Genomic DNA, 15,073 nt, shown 5'->3' on the forward strand with positions numbered 1-15,073 from the left:
AAATAATTAAATATTTTTTGTTATTTTGTATTTATTAGTTAATATTATTATCTGATTTTAATTCAATCAACTGATTTATTAAATTTTAATTTTCAACTCCTAATTTTTAAGTTATAAATTTTCAGTTATCTTATAAATTAGTTTTTCCAAATACACCCAATGATAATATATATTTGTAGAAATTTAATTCATTAATTATTAAGATAAAAATGAGCTAAGTTTTACTTGACTAGACTTAGTTTTTAAATCGAAGTCTTGAGCTCGGTTTGATTAACTTGTACTATTTGTTTTTTTTAAGGTTTGACTTTTTTAAAAGTATAATCCTTTTAAAAACTTATTTAAAAGTTAAAGATATAGAAAACATTTATTAAAGGTTGGTTTGTTGGGAAGATATACAATAGATGACGATGGATGGAAATAAAAAAATAAAAAGGTTGAGTTGAAATAAGTAAAAAAAATAGAGGAAAATTAAATATATTTTGTTTAGAAAAATGAAAAATAAATAAGAAAAAGTAAGTAGGTGGGTAAAAATAAGTAAAAAAAAACGGATGTGAACCCGTAACTTTAAATTTATTTTTCTTTTCATTTTCTTACAACCAAATAATATATATATATATATATATATATATATATATATATATATATATATGATTACTAATTAATTAATCAAATATTTTTATATTAATAATCCCTTTATCTCATTATAATTATAATTCTATGATATTTTATACATATCAAGAAAAATATTAAATAAATGAAAGAGAGCAATTTTATAAAATTAAGCATATCATCGTTAATTCATTTTTTGTTTTTTAACACATATCATTAATATTTTAAGAAATATATGTGGAAAAATAATTAATGTTACGTTAAAAAATTAAAATGATAATTATTTTAAAATAATTTTTCTCTTCTTATAAAATTGTTATTGGACGAAGGGAGTATTTTGTTTTCTTTAAGTGTATTTTAACCGTACTTGATTAATGACTAATACATTTTACTTCTTTCCAAAAAAAAATAGATACATTAAATACTTAATTATTAAATCATGTGTTCATATTATAAAAATATGATTATATAGTTGGTATTATAGTCAAACTTGATTACGCAATAGTAAATAATGGTAATAGATAAATAGAATTGACCGCGAAAAATTATAATAGTACAAATGGACTAACTTTATATTGAATACTTTTTGTCAAGAAAAACTTTATATTGAATACATCAATAAATAACACTCATTAATTTTCATACGTCACATGCAAGCAAATGTAACTTGTGTGTATATATGTATCTCTTGTGGGTGCGATTTATATTAGCGGAGAAATTGAGAGAAGATATCAAAATGGAATGGGGAAAACTAAGGTTGCAATCTTGTTGCTTTGGGTCTTGCTTGCCTTGTGTATCAGATTGCAGTTAACTGTTGAAGCAAGAGCATCATCACCTTTAGAAAGACAAATCGAAGCCAAATTGAAGCAACCCACTAAGGTTTGCAATTAATCTTTTGGATTACAGTTGTCATTCTAGATTTTACCTTACTAAATGCTCTCAAAATATTTACTAGTATTTTATTTAATGTAAGATAAAAAAAATTAATAGTCACAAGGAGAAAGTGCTAATTTTAAAAATAAATTTTCAAGTGAAAAGAATAACCAATAACGAATATTAAAATTCTTTTTTAACATTATACTTACGCATATGAAGGTTTTGATAAAAAAAAAGAGTTTATTTTAAAATCTTAATTTATTATGTAAAAGTTAAACAAAACAAATTTTTATAATGATAAATAAAAAATATTTAATTAATCATTTGATCGATATACTTGTGTTAATTTTTAGTTTTAGTTCTTATACCTAAAAATTCTGTTTTAATTCAATTAAGCACAGAAGATGCTTCTGAGTCAGTGATATATACATGGCAAAAAAGTGGAAGCTGCCCAAAAGGAACCATCCCTATTCGCAGAATTCTAAAGGAGGACTTACTCAGAGCTGCTTCTCTTGACCGCTTTGGGCAGAAACCCCCTTCTTCTCTTCAGAAAATCAATTAATACATGTCATGTGAAGACACATATATGATCTTTGATTTCGCAAGCTAACTTAATGCAGCATAAATCATAAATGTATATAAAATATACAATTTATACTGGTAGTAGATACAATTCAATTAATGCTATATATGGTGATGTGATCATCATGCAGTCACATTGGGATACAATTATATGTATATATGTTACTGTTGAAGAAATTACCCTTCAACTCTTTCACGTCATCCTTCTCAATTCTCATTACACATTAATCATTACTCTTCTCAAACCTTGATGACACGACCGTCACATCCAAACATATCTCCGGCGAAGTCATAGCCATCATTGTCACCATCTCTAGTGAAGGAGATTAGTCTGCACCCTAGTGGAGCCACCGGGTTTTTTGCCTACTGGACTGTAAGTATTCATTTTATTTTGTTCGTTGATCTTCTTAACTTAACTTAGTTCATTTAACCTCAAATATTGCCAAGGAGAAAATCAGACATTGGTTTTGGTTACTTAATTAATTTCGTGGTATATATGTGGTGCAGACGGATTCATACAGGTCAACAGGTTGCTTTGATGTTATTTGTCCAGGATTTGTGCAAACAGGCCAAGTAGCCCTTGGTGGTACCATAGGACCTATATAATCCATTATGGGCCCACAGTATGATCTTAACGTTGGACTGTTCCTGGTAATTAATGTTCACAAGTATATTTATATTTAGGCAAATCTGTGTCTAGTGTCATATCTCGAATTAGGACACTGTTTGAAAAATTATGCTGCTCATATTTTTTTTATAAATAATATATTTTCATTTTAGTTCCTTCACTAATATATTAAGAAGGAAACTGGTTAATAATATCCTTATATTTATATTATGTGCCACTATTGAATTATCTTAAACATTGATGATAAAACATTAACATGTGAATTTATGTTGGGGTGTGATATGGGAACCAGACTCAGGAAATTGGTATCTTAAAATTAAGAACAACGTCGCTGAAATATTGGGTTCTTTAACGCACAGTGCCATATTGGTGGAATGGGGAGGACAAGTGTGAAGCAGAAATATAAAGAAGCATGAAACCCCTCACAAGGGAACAGCAATGGGAAGAGGTCGGTTTCAGAACGCATGCTTCATGCGCAATGTGAGGGGGTTAAGGATTATTCGCAACAGCTGAAGTATCCTGATCAAGGATATGCTATGGCTGAAGAGCCCTACTGTTACACCTCTCTTTGCAATTTAGTGCCACACAACTAATTTTGAACGCATTATTATTAATTGTAGAACTTTTAGAAGATGAAATAATTAAACATCCCTGTTGTTAATGTTGGAGTTTTGTCTAGAGTTTGTCTTTACCATCAAAATCTCAAAATTAACAGTATGAATTTAAAACTAGTTGTTGGTTATGTTAAAAGTCACGTAAAAAGAAAATAATCCCTAAAAACTTGTTTACAATATCAACAAAAGTTTAATAAAAAAAACGAAGCTCATTATATGACAGCTGTGGGATTTTAACCCAAACTCTTTCGGACCAGAGCCTAAATCTGGGGCCTTAGACTACTCGGCCAAACTGTCGCTGTTTAATAGTTGCTTACACTATATTAAATTATTAATGTAATATTTGTCTTTAACAGAATGTGAAATTTATTCGATGTTTCTGTGCTTTGGAATAGAATTGAGCATGGGTTAGGTTAAATCAAGTTTATTTAGATTCAAACTGATCAATTTTGTTTGGATTGACTCAAAATTTATTTATTTATTTTATTTAATTTGATCATATTCGAATTGGATGGAGTCATTAGACATTAGGTCTATAAATAAAATAAAATAGTAAAATGAAACAAAAAAACATAGCAAATTGAAAAAAAATAATAGAAGAGAGCTGGTGAAACATGAAAGTCTCAACAATTAAGATAATATAATTACATAAATAAAAAAATATAGTTACACAATTTATAACAAAAAGTGTATCCTTAAAAAAATGTTTACACAATTTACGTGTTCCTAAATTTGATACCAAACCGATATCATTAGATTTGTAATTTTAAAATTCGAAACGATTAAAATTTTCTCCTTCAGTCCAGTTCAAATCATCAAGTCGTGTACTCCTGTGTAGAATCTAGATGTGATTTAACGATATGTTGTAATTACATATTCAAGAAACTAAAGCTAATAATTGGAATGGTGTGCACGCTTACCATGGGAAGAAAATGTTAAAAGATGTTACACTAAATATTTATCACATCCAAATCGAGTGGAGTAATATTTCCACTGGCAGATCGATGACATGAAACAATCAATTAGAATAACAGCTAATGTGTATGACAATCACTAGTCTTCTAGGCAAGCAATATAAAACCTCCTCCCATGCACAGAGGAAGCAGAGCACCTACTCTTTCGGGTAAAGCAATTACTACTGTGTAAAACGAACACTTATGTATGGAAACAACATGATACCATAAAATAATGTTACATTTTGACCAGTTTTGATATGCCAGATATATCTACATACCAATGTGCTGTATGTAACAAGGTCAAAAACCAAAACAAAAATTATAAAATACAACAGCTCGTTACATGACATACTCCAAGAAAGTACAGGAACTAGACAAACTACTTGAACCATCACTACACTGAGTCATTCTGTTTTCTCCCTTCTTGAATTGATTGGAAAATTCTAGCTGCTGATGCAGTTGCAGATCTTCGGTTATGAGGCACGACTTTGATCACTCGCGTATGCTGTCCAGTTTCAAGAGACTGAGGAACAGACTCTGGTTCTGCTGGAACCATAGGGAAAAGAGGAAGAACATCTCTTCCTTCTGCAACTTGCCCAGTGCTTAATCCCTGTGCCATTTCACTAGGACTACTGGCTGAAGTCTCCTGCAACTCAAAATCCTTAGATGTCTGATGTTTCAGGACATGCGATATTGCTCCATTTCTCTGAACTGGTAAATTACAAGAGCTTTTGTTGTTTGTGTTATGATTGGCTTTCCCTCCTCCGGGTAAATGACCATTATGCCCGTGAGAACCTAGTGCAGAGAATTGGTTCCCCTGTTCAACAACTGACTCTGACATTGATGAATTCATAACTGGCATGCCATATGGAGGGAGGTAACCATGACTGCCAGGATGAGTGTCTGGTGGAACCCCAACTCCTTGATGAGAAGTTGGGATTCCATAACCAGGATTCATGAAAGAACCACCCAACAGAGCAGGCACAAAAGGCCCGCATCCTCCTCCACAACCAGTTCCTGTGAATCCAGGCCCCGGATATGGCTTGTAGACAAGTCCTTCAGAAGGAGTCATAACAGGAATTAGCCACGGGTGCCCAGGTGGTGACTGATTGAAACACCAGGGACCCATCCCACTGTCAGCAGCCACATTTGTCTGGTGCTGATTTCCAGGGAAAGGGGTGCATTTTGAAAGGTGGCTACCGTCTTTCACAGATGAAAGAGATGTTTTGCCAACCGCATTCTCTGCAGAACATTCCATTTTATGATTTAGCTTTTCAGAATCATCTTTGCGCTTAAGGTTTTGTTGCCGAGGTTTTACAACATATTCAAGTGCAAGTTTTTTGGGAGTAGATCCCTTTGGAGGAGACTTTCCCAGAAAAGCGCCATCTTCAAGCAAAATATCTGGTGATCCAGCAATTAGCTGTTGGACCTGCTTAAATAAAAAGGAATTAATCAGTATGAACAGACTCCAAGAGTGTGTGTGCAAGAAAAGCTAATAAGCTTCCCATTTTGGACTAACACGAGATGCTGAACAGTGCCAGAGATAATTTACCTTTATCAGTCTATGCAACTCAAACACTTGGACAGCAAACACTCTCTGTTGACTGTAGAGAGGAACAGGAGTTGGATCAAGAAAATTGCACAATACTCGTCCTATTAGGACTTGAGAAATATACAGTTGAAATAAAAGGGAAATATTAAGCGTTTGGAGCTATCTATAATCATGTTGGAACATGGAAGCACCGATATATAAACCACTAACTACCAAAATCAGAGGCTCCGATCACATCACAAAACCGGTTAGCAGTTAAGCGGAATATCTTCCGTTCTACAATTTATATCATATCATCATACAAATCTTAACATGGTTTTTTCAGGAGGACTCGACATATTAACAAGACATAAATATGATAACTAAAACTGTTTCACAAAGATATCGTGCCTATGTTACATCATAAAAATCCTTCTCACATGGTTTAAGACAATAAAAACTTGTATTTAAGGCTCATTAAAATTAAAGCCGAAAAAACATTATATAATTCAAAAGAAATATTTGCCAATTTCCTTGTCCCTGTCCAGGATAAAGACTAGATAACAAGGAGATTGGGGCATACAATTGTGGGAACATTAGCATTCAGTAGTCACAATAGATCAACTACTCTGGACAAATTTGTAAAACTTCAAACTTATTTTCTGGGGTTGGGGATAAGCACATATACATCAAAATCATAAAAAAAAACATGTATATGATATGAAATCAGTCAGAGGTATAGAGGCAGGACACCTTAATTAACAACAGTGTATCATAAAAAATATCCCAACCCAAAATCGAAAATAGAAAACCAAGACACTAGATAAGTTGGAGAAAGGGGGGGGGGGGGGGGGGGCAGAAATCCCCTTGTCATCATAATTTCAATTGAGGACTCATCATAACTCTCCAAGTGTCCCCTACCACCATACATCCAGGATCATCCTCCATTACTTGGTCCCCTTCAGTGTAGTTTAAGGAAAAGTGCCCAGTGGTGACATGGAGAACCAAGCAAGAGGAAACCAAGACAGGAATATATCCAACATCCAGTTGCTAGAAGACAGTGAATCATGAGATGATATGCTGTCACAAGGGTCCCCTCCAACATAGTATAACATTAAGACTGCTCACTGCCCTGTTGTAACCAGTACCCACCATTAAAACACTGTTAAGGACTTTGAACGTATACAGCAACAACAATAGCCATATCCCACTAAGGACTTTGAATGTACAAAAAGAAAAATTAGAAGGGACCCCAGGACAATCAAATTTCCTTTCTTCAAAGCCACATATACAGCAACTTAATTGAAATGAAAACATACAGCCCACTTGCCTAGTGTATAACTAATGATGCATAAAGGATACCTTACATTTGTAGCAAAGGCAGAAAACAAAAATCATTAAGTAACAGTTTCCAAAAATTCCAAGGGAATTTTTTTACATATTTTAGCTAATCAACCATGAAGAAAAAAATAAGAAAGGTATGAAGAAATTTCACCATTCCACCAAAATCAAGATGATAAAATCAGTGGACATATCAAGCTTCCACCAAAAATAGGGCTTTTGGGTTTTGTATTCTAAATCTTTATGGTTGTTTATGGAAAGCAAGTTAAGGATATTAATATTCACAAAATCAACATTTAAGAACTTGTCAGGTCCAAGCAATTAAAATAATTCACTATTTATATGACAGAAAAATATTTCACAAGGAAAATACTTCTTTAAGACCACCATAGGAACCGCCAATGCTATTGGCAAGCAACATGACTTACTTGGCAATTGCTCTTCTTGCTTTCCAGAAATGTTTTTGACCTATTATTCCAACAACATCATCTGGCGAAATTCTCACTGTCGACAAATTTTCTACCATGGAGATCTTGGAAGCATTGTCACTTTCATTTAAGTTTCCCCTCTGTATCGGACTGCCCATCCTGGTATCATGATGTTCAGTGTCATTGATTGCATCAGCTGGACTAGTTTGGTTTGCTGTAGGGGCATTTCCCTTGTCTGTCTCCCTTGCAGATTCAACAAGACAACCATTATCTCCAATGTCATTGGATCGGGACTCCACTCCACACTCCAGCTGTAAGCAAGTCTCACCTTGTTGTAATCTGTTAAACTTTGATACATGACAATCTTGAAACTCCCGATTCGGAGTCACCTTGGCTTGCCTTAGTAAGGTGTGGATATTTTCTCTAGTCGATATGCTTCTGACAGACATTGATGCCTGCTCCTTACTTGTACTTACTTGTGGAAGCACATCAATCTCACTTCTGACATCTTTTCTCATATTGACAACTGAGGAGCCAAACTGCTTTGGATCTCTTTCACAATCACTTTGCCCTGATATGGAACCACCAAAATACCTAGAGCCTGTAGGAGTGAGTTTTTTCCCATTGAAACTCTCAACACTCTTATCATTACATTGACCAGTCCTGGAGTGAAAGTATACAGGAACCCTAAAGTCGTCTTCATCTACCTTCTTTCTCTGTTCAAGAGAAGCACTCAAATTTGTCCCTTCTGATTGGCGTGAGTTACATTTTTCAGCTCGATGAATAGGTCTTTGTGGTGGCAAATGAACAGGGTAGACACAATTTCTCTCAGGGACAGTCCTCTGCAAAAATGTTAATCCAATTCCAAGCATTCAGAAAGAAACACAACCATTGCGCGCACACACAAAACCAGAATAACACCAACTATTAGTCAGAACATACAAAGGAATAGAATCAGTGAATCACAAATTGGCAAATTAAACTTCTCTTATGCTAAAAAATACTAAACAAAAATCATAACAACAATAATTAGGACTATAAGCAAAAGTCACAGTAACAGAATGCAAAAATTACCAGACTTGAGGATGCAGGGGGAACTGTATTACTTGAAATATTTGGGTTGAGTGGCAGAACACCTGAATTGAACCTTTGAGAAGGAATACTAAACTGCTCGTAGAGGGCCATCTTATTCCTAGGTGGTGCTCTTGGGCCTCCCTTCTCTGTATCATTGACATGTAGTCTAGGGAACATTGGCCCCATCACCTTCTCATCATCCTTCCCTCTCTTCATCCTTACACTTCCTAATCCTAATCCTAATAATAAAAAAAAAAAAAAAAACTTCCCTTTATTTCTTGTCTTTTTATGTTAAATTGCAATACATGATTCTCTTATCCACAAATCCAAATCAATCTCACTCACACAATAGCAATTACAATTTACAATCAAATTAAACAAGCAAGTGATTGTGATGGACGTACAGAACTGAACTCGTGAGTATCGAATCTACTCACTTCTGGATATGATATCAAATCTCAACTTTTTTCAATTGGGTACCCGGAGAACCTATGCACGGGCTCGATCTTGCTGCCAGATGCAATAATTCAAAAATATCAGAATTCAAATCAAGAGAAAGGGAAAAAGATAATGAAAATAAAATTGCTTAAGACTACCGAAGAGAGCTTGCGGTAGTGAGTGACGAGTTACGGAAGGGGAAGCCGGTCAGAGCACAAGTACTTGGTGTGGACAAAAAAAATGGCGGAAATTAGCAGAGAACCCGAGAATTTCGGAACAAAAGAGGATGATGTTGGGAGGGGACCAAGGAGAGGGAACAAATTCGAGGAGAGAAAAAAGCACACACACGTACGAGAATTGGATTAGATGCAGCGTTGTTGTGTTTAGGGATTCCTCATAGATGAGAGAAGAAGAGGGAGGAAAAAGAATAAGAATGGATCATAAGGAAAAGAAAGAGAAAAGTGCGAACTATGTGGGGCCCTTTGGATAGAACTAGAACCCTTTTCTTGCACTAAATTTTTTAACTGGATTTTCTTGTCCAAGTCTACTCTTTCCGGATAAAATGCATTACATTTATGGGTACTTACATGGCACTTACTTTATAATATAAAAACATAACACTTTTCTTTTCTTTTTTCTCATACTCACCAAAGATCGTCCTACTCACCACCTGATTTATTCCCTTTAAGCGGCAATCTGACACCTAATCAAATACTAATTCCTTTTCTTAATATTTTCCGCTCATGGTTTCTGTTTATTCTTTTTAATTGGGGACAGAAAACAGCGCGCCCAAAATATCTTATGCGCATAGATATTTTGTACAACGTTTGATATTCGCATTTAAGTATATTTGAAATTTTGTATTTATGAAAAAGTTTGTCGAAAATAATTTTATTATAATGTTTCTAGTTTCTTTTTCTTTGTAATTAAGTAATTAATATATTAAAGTCAAGACGAAAAGATTTGAGTATTATTCGAGTTTGATTTTTAATAGAAATAATTATTAATTAGACTTAATTATTGTTTGATTGAAATTAGAATTAATCAGAATTTTTTTCTGATAAAAGAAACAGTTAAAAAAATAATGATAAAAATTCTCTTTTTATGGCTGAAATTAGAAGAAGGAACGAATATCGTAGCTTTGTGTACCAAAAAATTCTCAGTTAGTGGAATGCTCTCCGAAGCCAAGTAGAAAAAATAGCTGTGAACTGTGATAGTGAGCAATGCTGAATTATTGGTCTGTAATTGGACAAACCGAAAGTTAATGTAATCTTAATAATAAAAGGATCCTTATTTACATTAATGTCATGACAATAATTAATATATTTAATGTTTAATTAGATATATTTTTTTTATTATATTTTATAAAATCTATAATTATGGTAGAATAATTATTTATTTAGTTTAAACTGGATTGAGTAATTAGTACTGTAATTTATAATTACTAACACGGTATAAGTACATTGAACTTTTTTGTAAGAAAATCACGGGAACATTTGTAAATCCAGGTGTTGGGTTATGATTGTTGCAGGTCATTCTGGGTTGTTCCCTTTTGGGTCCATGGGGGACTGTGAAAAGCACCAAATAAAGCAGATTCCATGAAATTCGCAATCGTCAACTGGCACTGGGATCATGTTATCTGTTCTGTACGAACAGAAATACAGTGGCTGTGGTGGCTAATACGCACTGAAATAATTAAACTTTTTCATGCACTGTTTACTAGTGATTATTATAGTCACTTCTAAATTATAATCCTGCCCGAGTGAAAATAAATTGTGTTCGCCATTTTGTAAGTATTTTAAATCATGCTATATTTGTGTAATTGATTATGCTGATTGAATTGCAAGAAAAAAAATAATATATATATATATATATATATATATTAAATTTTCATAATAAAATTATTTAATGACTTTATAGTTTATACAACGTCAAAACTATTTAGGGATGTAAAACATAAAAAAAATATTATGTGTCTTAAATATTTTTTTGTCTCTTAAATTGACATCACACCTGATATTAATTTATTTTGTTATTCTATCACTCTTTTTTTTTATAAAAAAAAATAGCTATGTATTAAATTGGATTTTTAGTTTGTGTTTTAAATCCTATGTAATGAGTGTGAGCCTTCGGATGAACTTTGTTTTTAATATTTTTTTGTGCATTTTAAATTCTTGATAAGAAGACCCTAAAATGTTGTGATTAAAAAAATTAATGTTGCAATAAGATTAAAATTATTTCATAAAAAGTTGAAATCATAAAAAAGATCGTTTGGTTTAAGAAAAAAAATCTATTTTTAATTATAACAATGTGACTTTATTTTTAATTTGTTCTTTGTTTTAAAATTTTATATAAGAAATAATAAGAATAAAATTAAATTATAAAATAAAAATTTGCATTTCATTATTAAAAGAATTTAAAAGTAAAACATAAACTATCATTTTTATTTAAAAAAATGACAGCGCTAATCATTTTTTTAATTGAAAATAAATTAAAAAAAAACATTTTTTAAAACGAAACGATCCTAACCGATAATATAAATGAATATTTAAATATTCAGAACCATATTTCTGCGATAAATCTCAATTGTGGTTCTCAAACTTCGTATACTTGTTTGTGTGTACGTTTTAAAGATAAGAAAACTTAGTTTACGCGCATTATTGTTCGACATATTTTTCCACTGCCAATAATTGTCTTGCCTGAGATGAAAAATATTAATAAATTAATTTTATTAACAACACTTCTTATAAAAAAATTGACATATGGATAAGCACAAGTAAGTTGTCAATGACAACCGGTTGAGAATGACAGTATTGTTAATAAATATTTTTTTATTCGCGAGACAACTACATTTTTATATACTTATATTCGTATGATATAATGTGTTGTAATTAAGGAAGGATGATGTATGACCAACAAGACAACGTTGGCTTAATTAATTGTCATGGATAAATACCGAATTTTAAGTGCATACTTTGTTTTTTAAGTCAAAGCTCTTATTTATTTAAGGAAACTTAAGTGCATACTTATGTTAAGGTTATGTTAGTTCAATTTAGTTTATGATCACCCTTTACGGAGGAAGTTGTTTTTCTCCCATGTAAGGATGTATTAATCTTTCAACTATTTATTGAGATTTTTAGTATTAAAAAAATATATTACGGGCATGTTTGGATATCACAAAAAAATGCACATATTATTAGATCTCCTCGTCTAATTTACCATTTGTTTAGATATAATGAAAATTTTCATTGTTTCGATGGGTTGATAAAAGAGGAATATGGAATTTGTAATAGTGAAATATATCAAAATCATTTCCTTTCTCAATAGGCAATAAATATGGTGTAAATGGTTGTGGTGTTTTTTTTTCTTATTTATTGAGATTTTTAGTAATAAAAAACTATATCAAGTGTGTGTCTGAATATTGTTAAAAAGCATGCATATTATCATGTTTTCACGGCTAATTTATACAAATTAATGTTGGACCCGTGCACATGCACGGTTAAAAAAATCAAAAAGAAAGAAAATGACTGACTGAGATAGAGAGTAAATGTAAAAAAAAAATGAAAAAATATTATAAATTTTATGTCCAACCAACACGTAGCAGTTAATTGGACAGATTCTGCAAAAGTTAATATTATTGATTTTAAGTTGACACGTGTCAATCTTATATTATGCATAATGAAATAGACACGATAAGTGTCAATTAGTTAAATAATACTTCATTCGTCTTGTAACAATCATTGTGTAACAAAAAAAAGAGTATCCCAATATTACTTATCATATATGTTCTTTTTATTTTCTATTCTTTTTATCTTTATCTTTCTTCGCTTCATAAACCCCAAAATGGAGTGAACTTCCAACTCTTTTCAATGCTACCTCCTAAATTTTTTAGAATAACTTGACTTATCTTGTATTTTGTTTATTTTACTTTTCACTCGATGATTTTTTGTTTTGCATGATAAAAACACATAGTTTAAGGTACAAAAAATTCAAAGACAATTTTTTACTTGTCAAATTTCATTTTGACAATCAATATATATTTTGATAAAACTAACTTATAAGTTAGTTAATATAATTAAAAATATTTCACAAATTTAGCTGATAAATTAGTTGATAAATGTTAATAACTTAAAAATATATATTTAATTATATATGTATGTATATATGTGTTTTAACATTTTAATTTGTTTCTAATAACGTGTCATCACAAAAACTAGGGCAATATTGTTTTTTTTTCTAATTTGTATTATAAAAAATGGTAAAAAAAATTATGATTGCACTTATATTGTTTAAAATCAAATTTTTAATAAACTTGTATTGTTTACAATCAAATTTCTCTTTCTTTTCTTTAAAAAGGTACAATTTAATTATAAAAAAAACTTACATTTTTTAAAATAACTTTTAGGGTTTCAATATCTTTAAAAAATAATAGTATTTAAAAAAAATAATGACAATAATAAAATAGGTAAAAATATTTTTAAATTGAAATAAAAAATACAAAAAATAATTGTAAATAAATAAGTGAGAATAAATTTGAGAAAATAAATAAAATGAGTAACTTTTAAGTTATCTTATTTTCATAAGTAGCTTAGAATTTATGAAAACAAGTTATAAATTATTAAAATAAGTTTGTATATCACCTAACACGATAAATTCACTTACCTTTTTTTAGTTATTTTTATAAAATTATTTTATATATATCATTAGTTAATACTTTTTTTTAATTATAAGAATTTATAAATTAAAAAAATTATAAATATTTTTAATTTTATATTATATATATATATATATATATATATATATATATTTAAATAGTTTACATATTTTTATTTTAGCTTTACTAATTTATATTTAAGTTTCATAAATTAATATATAAATTATTTACATAAATTATTTTGTAAATTTATTTTAATATACAGATTACTTTTACTCTAACTATATAAATCAATATAATTGTAATTAATATGTAAATTATAAAAATTACGTAAATTTATTTCAATATGTAAATTATTTTCTCTTCAATTATATAGATTAAAAAAATTTAATGTTTAATTTTTAGGAAACTTATAAGTTAACATTTTATTTTAACAATAAAAAATTATTTAGTAAATAATATTTTTAATACCAGTTATGTAAATCAAGAAAATTACATAAATTAATATGTAAATTATTTATATAAATTATTTAATGTAATTTATAAAAATTATATACATTTATTTTTATAAAAACAATGCAAAATTTTATTTTGATTATAAAAATTAATAATTTTTTAAGTTTAAAATTATTTAAATATTATTTTAAATTTATATAATTTGTATAAATTACATAAAATAAATTTTTAAATAATCTATATATTATTTTATGTGTTTTTTAATTATAATAAAATAATAAAAAACTTTTGGAAATTTATATTAAAATAATATTTTATAATAAAGTAAATACATGTAAAATTAAATATTAAATATATTTAAATATTAAATATTATATTTTAAATTTTGAATTTTAATAATTCTAAAAAAATTAATTGTTCCTTATTAATGATACAAGTAAAATAATATTTATAAAATCAACTAAACAAAACAAGTGTATTAGGAATTTGTTATTTTATCTTTAAATAAAATATTACAAATTCAATTTCTCTTAAGATTATTTTTATTTTTCCTTTTATTTAACTTTTTTCTACTACATAAATAACAGATGGACAAAAATGATTTATTCTAAAAGATAGGAATACTAAATATCTTGATTTAAAAATATGAAAATTTAACGGATTTAAAATTATAGGAGACCATATTTAGTCTATATTTTATAAAGAAAAAGAGTTATACTACGATAACCTATCATGAATGATAAGTTAATTATCTTTTAAAATAATTATATTAAATTAATTAAAATAATATTTTATGATTAAATGATAGTGTAAAATTATTTCAGATTATCATTGTAAGTAAATATTAAACTTTATTTAAATCAATGTTGATATTCATTATTTTTAA

At 29.4% G+C, this 15,073-nt stretch overlaps 1 protein-coding gene and 1 pseudogene across 2 annotated transcripts; one reads left to right on the top strand and one right to left on the bottom strand.

Annotated features, from left to right (window-relative positions):
• Positions 1–1,350: 1,350 nt before the first annotated feature.
• Positions 1,351–3,288, top strand: LOC113001472 (uncharacterized; annotated as a pseudogene).
• A 1,181-nt stretch (positions 3,289–4,469) lies between these two features.
• ELF3A (protein EARLY FLOWERING 3a) lies at positions 4,470–9,628 on the bottom strand. 2 transcript variants are annotated; one of them, XM_006578012.4, is made up of 6 exons: positions 9,236–9,628; positions 9,077–9,149; positions 8,640–8,878; positions 7,566–8,407; positions 5,818–5,869; positions 4,470–5,694 (listed from the first exon to the last, which is right to left on the bottom strand). In XM_006578012.4, the coding sequence occupies exons 3-6, from the start codon at positions 8,853–8,855 to the stop codon at positions 4,660–4,662; spliced, it is 2,145 nt and encodes a 714-aa protein (XP_006578075.1). In that variant the 5' UTR covers positions 8,856–8,878; positions 9,077–9,149; positions 9,236–9,628; the 3' UTR covers positions 4,470–4,659. The 2 variants fall into 2 exon arrangements, with proteins under 2 accessions (XP_006578075.1, XP_003523640.1); XM_003523592.5 differs by having other exon boundaries at positions 9,044–9,149.
• Between the last annotated feature and the right edge of the window lie 5,445 nt (positions 9,629–15,073).

Source organism: Glycine max, chromosome 4, assembly GCF_000004515.6.
Source record: "Glycine max cultivar Williams 82 chromosome 4, Glycine_max_v4.0, whole genome shotgun sequence".
Classification (NCBI taxonomy): domain Eukaryota; kingdom Viridiplantae; phylum Streptophyta; class Magnoliopsida; order Fabales; family Fabaceae; genus Glycine; species Glycine max.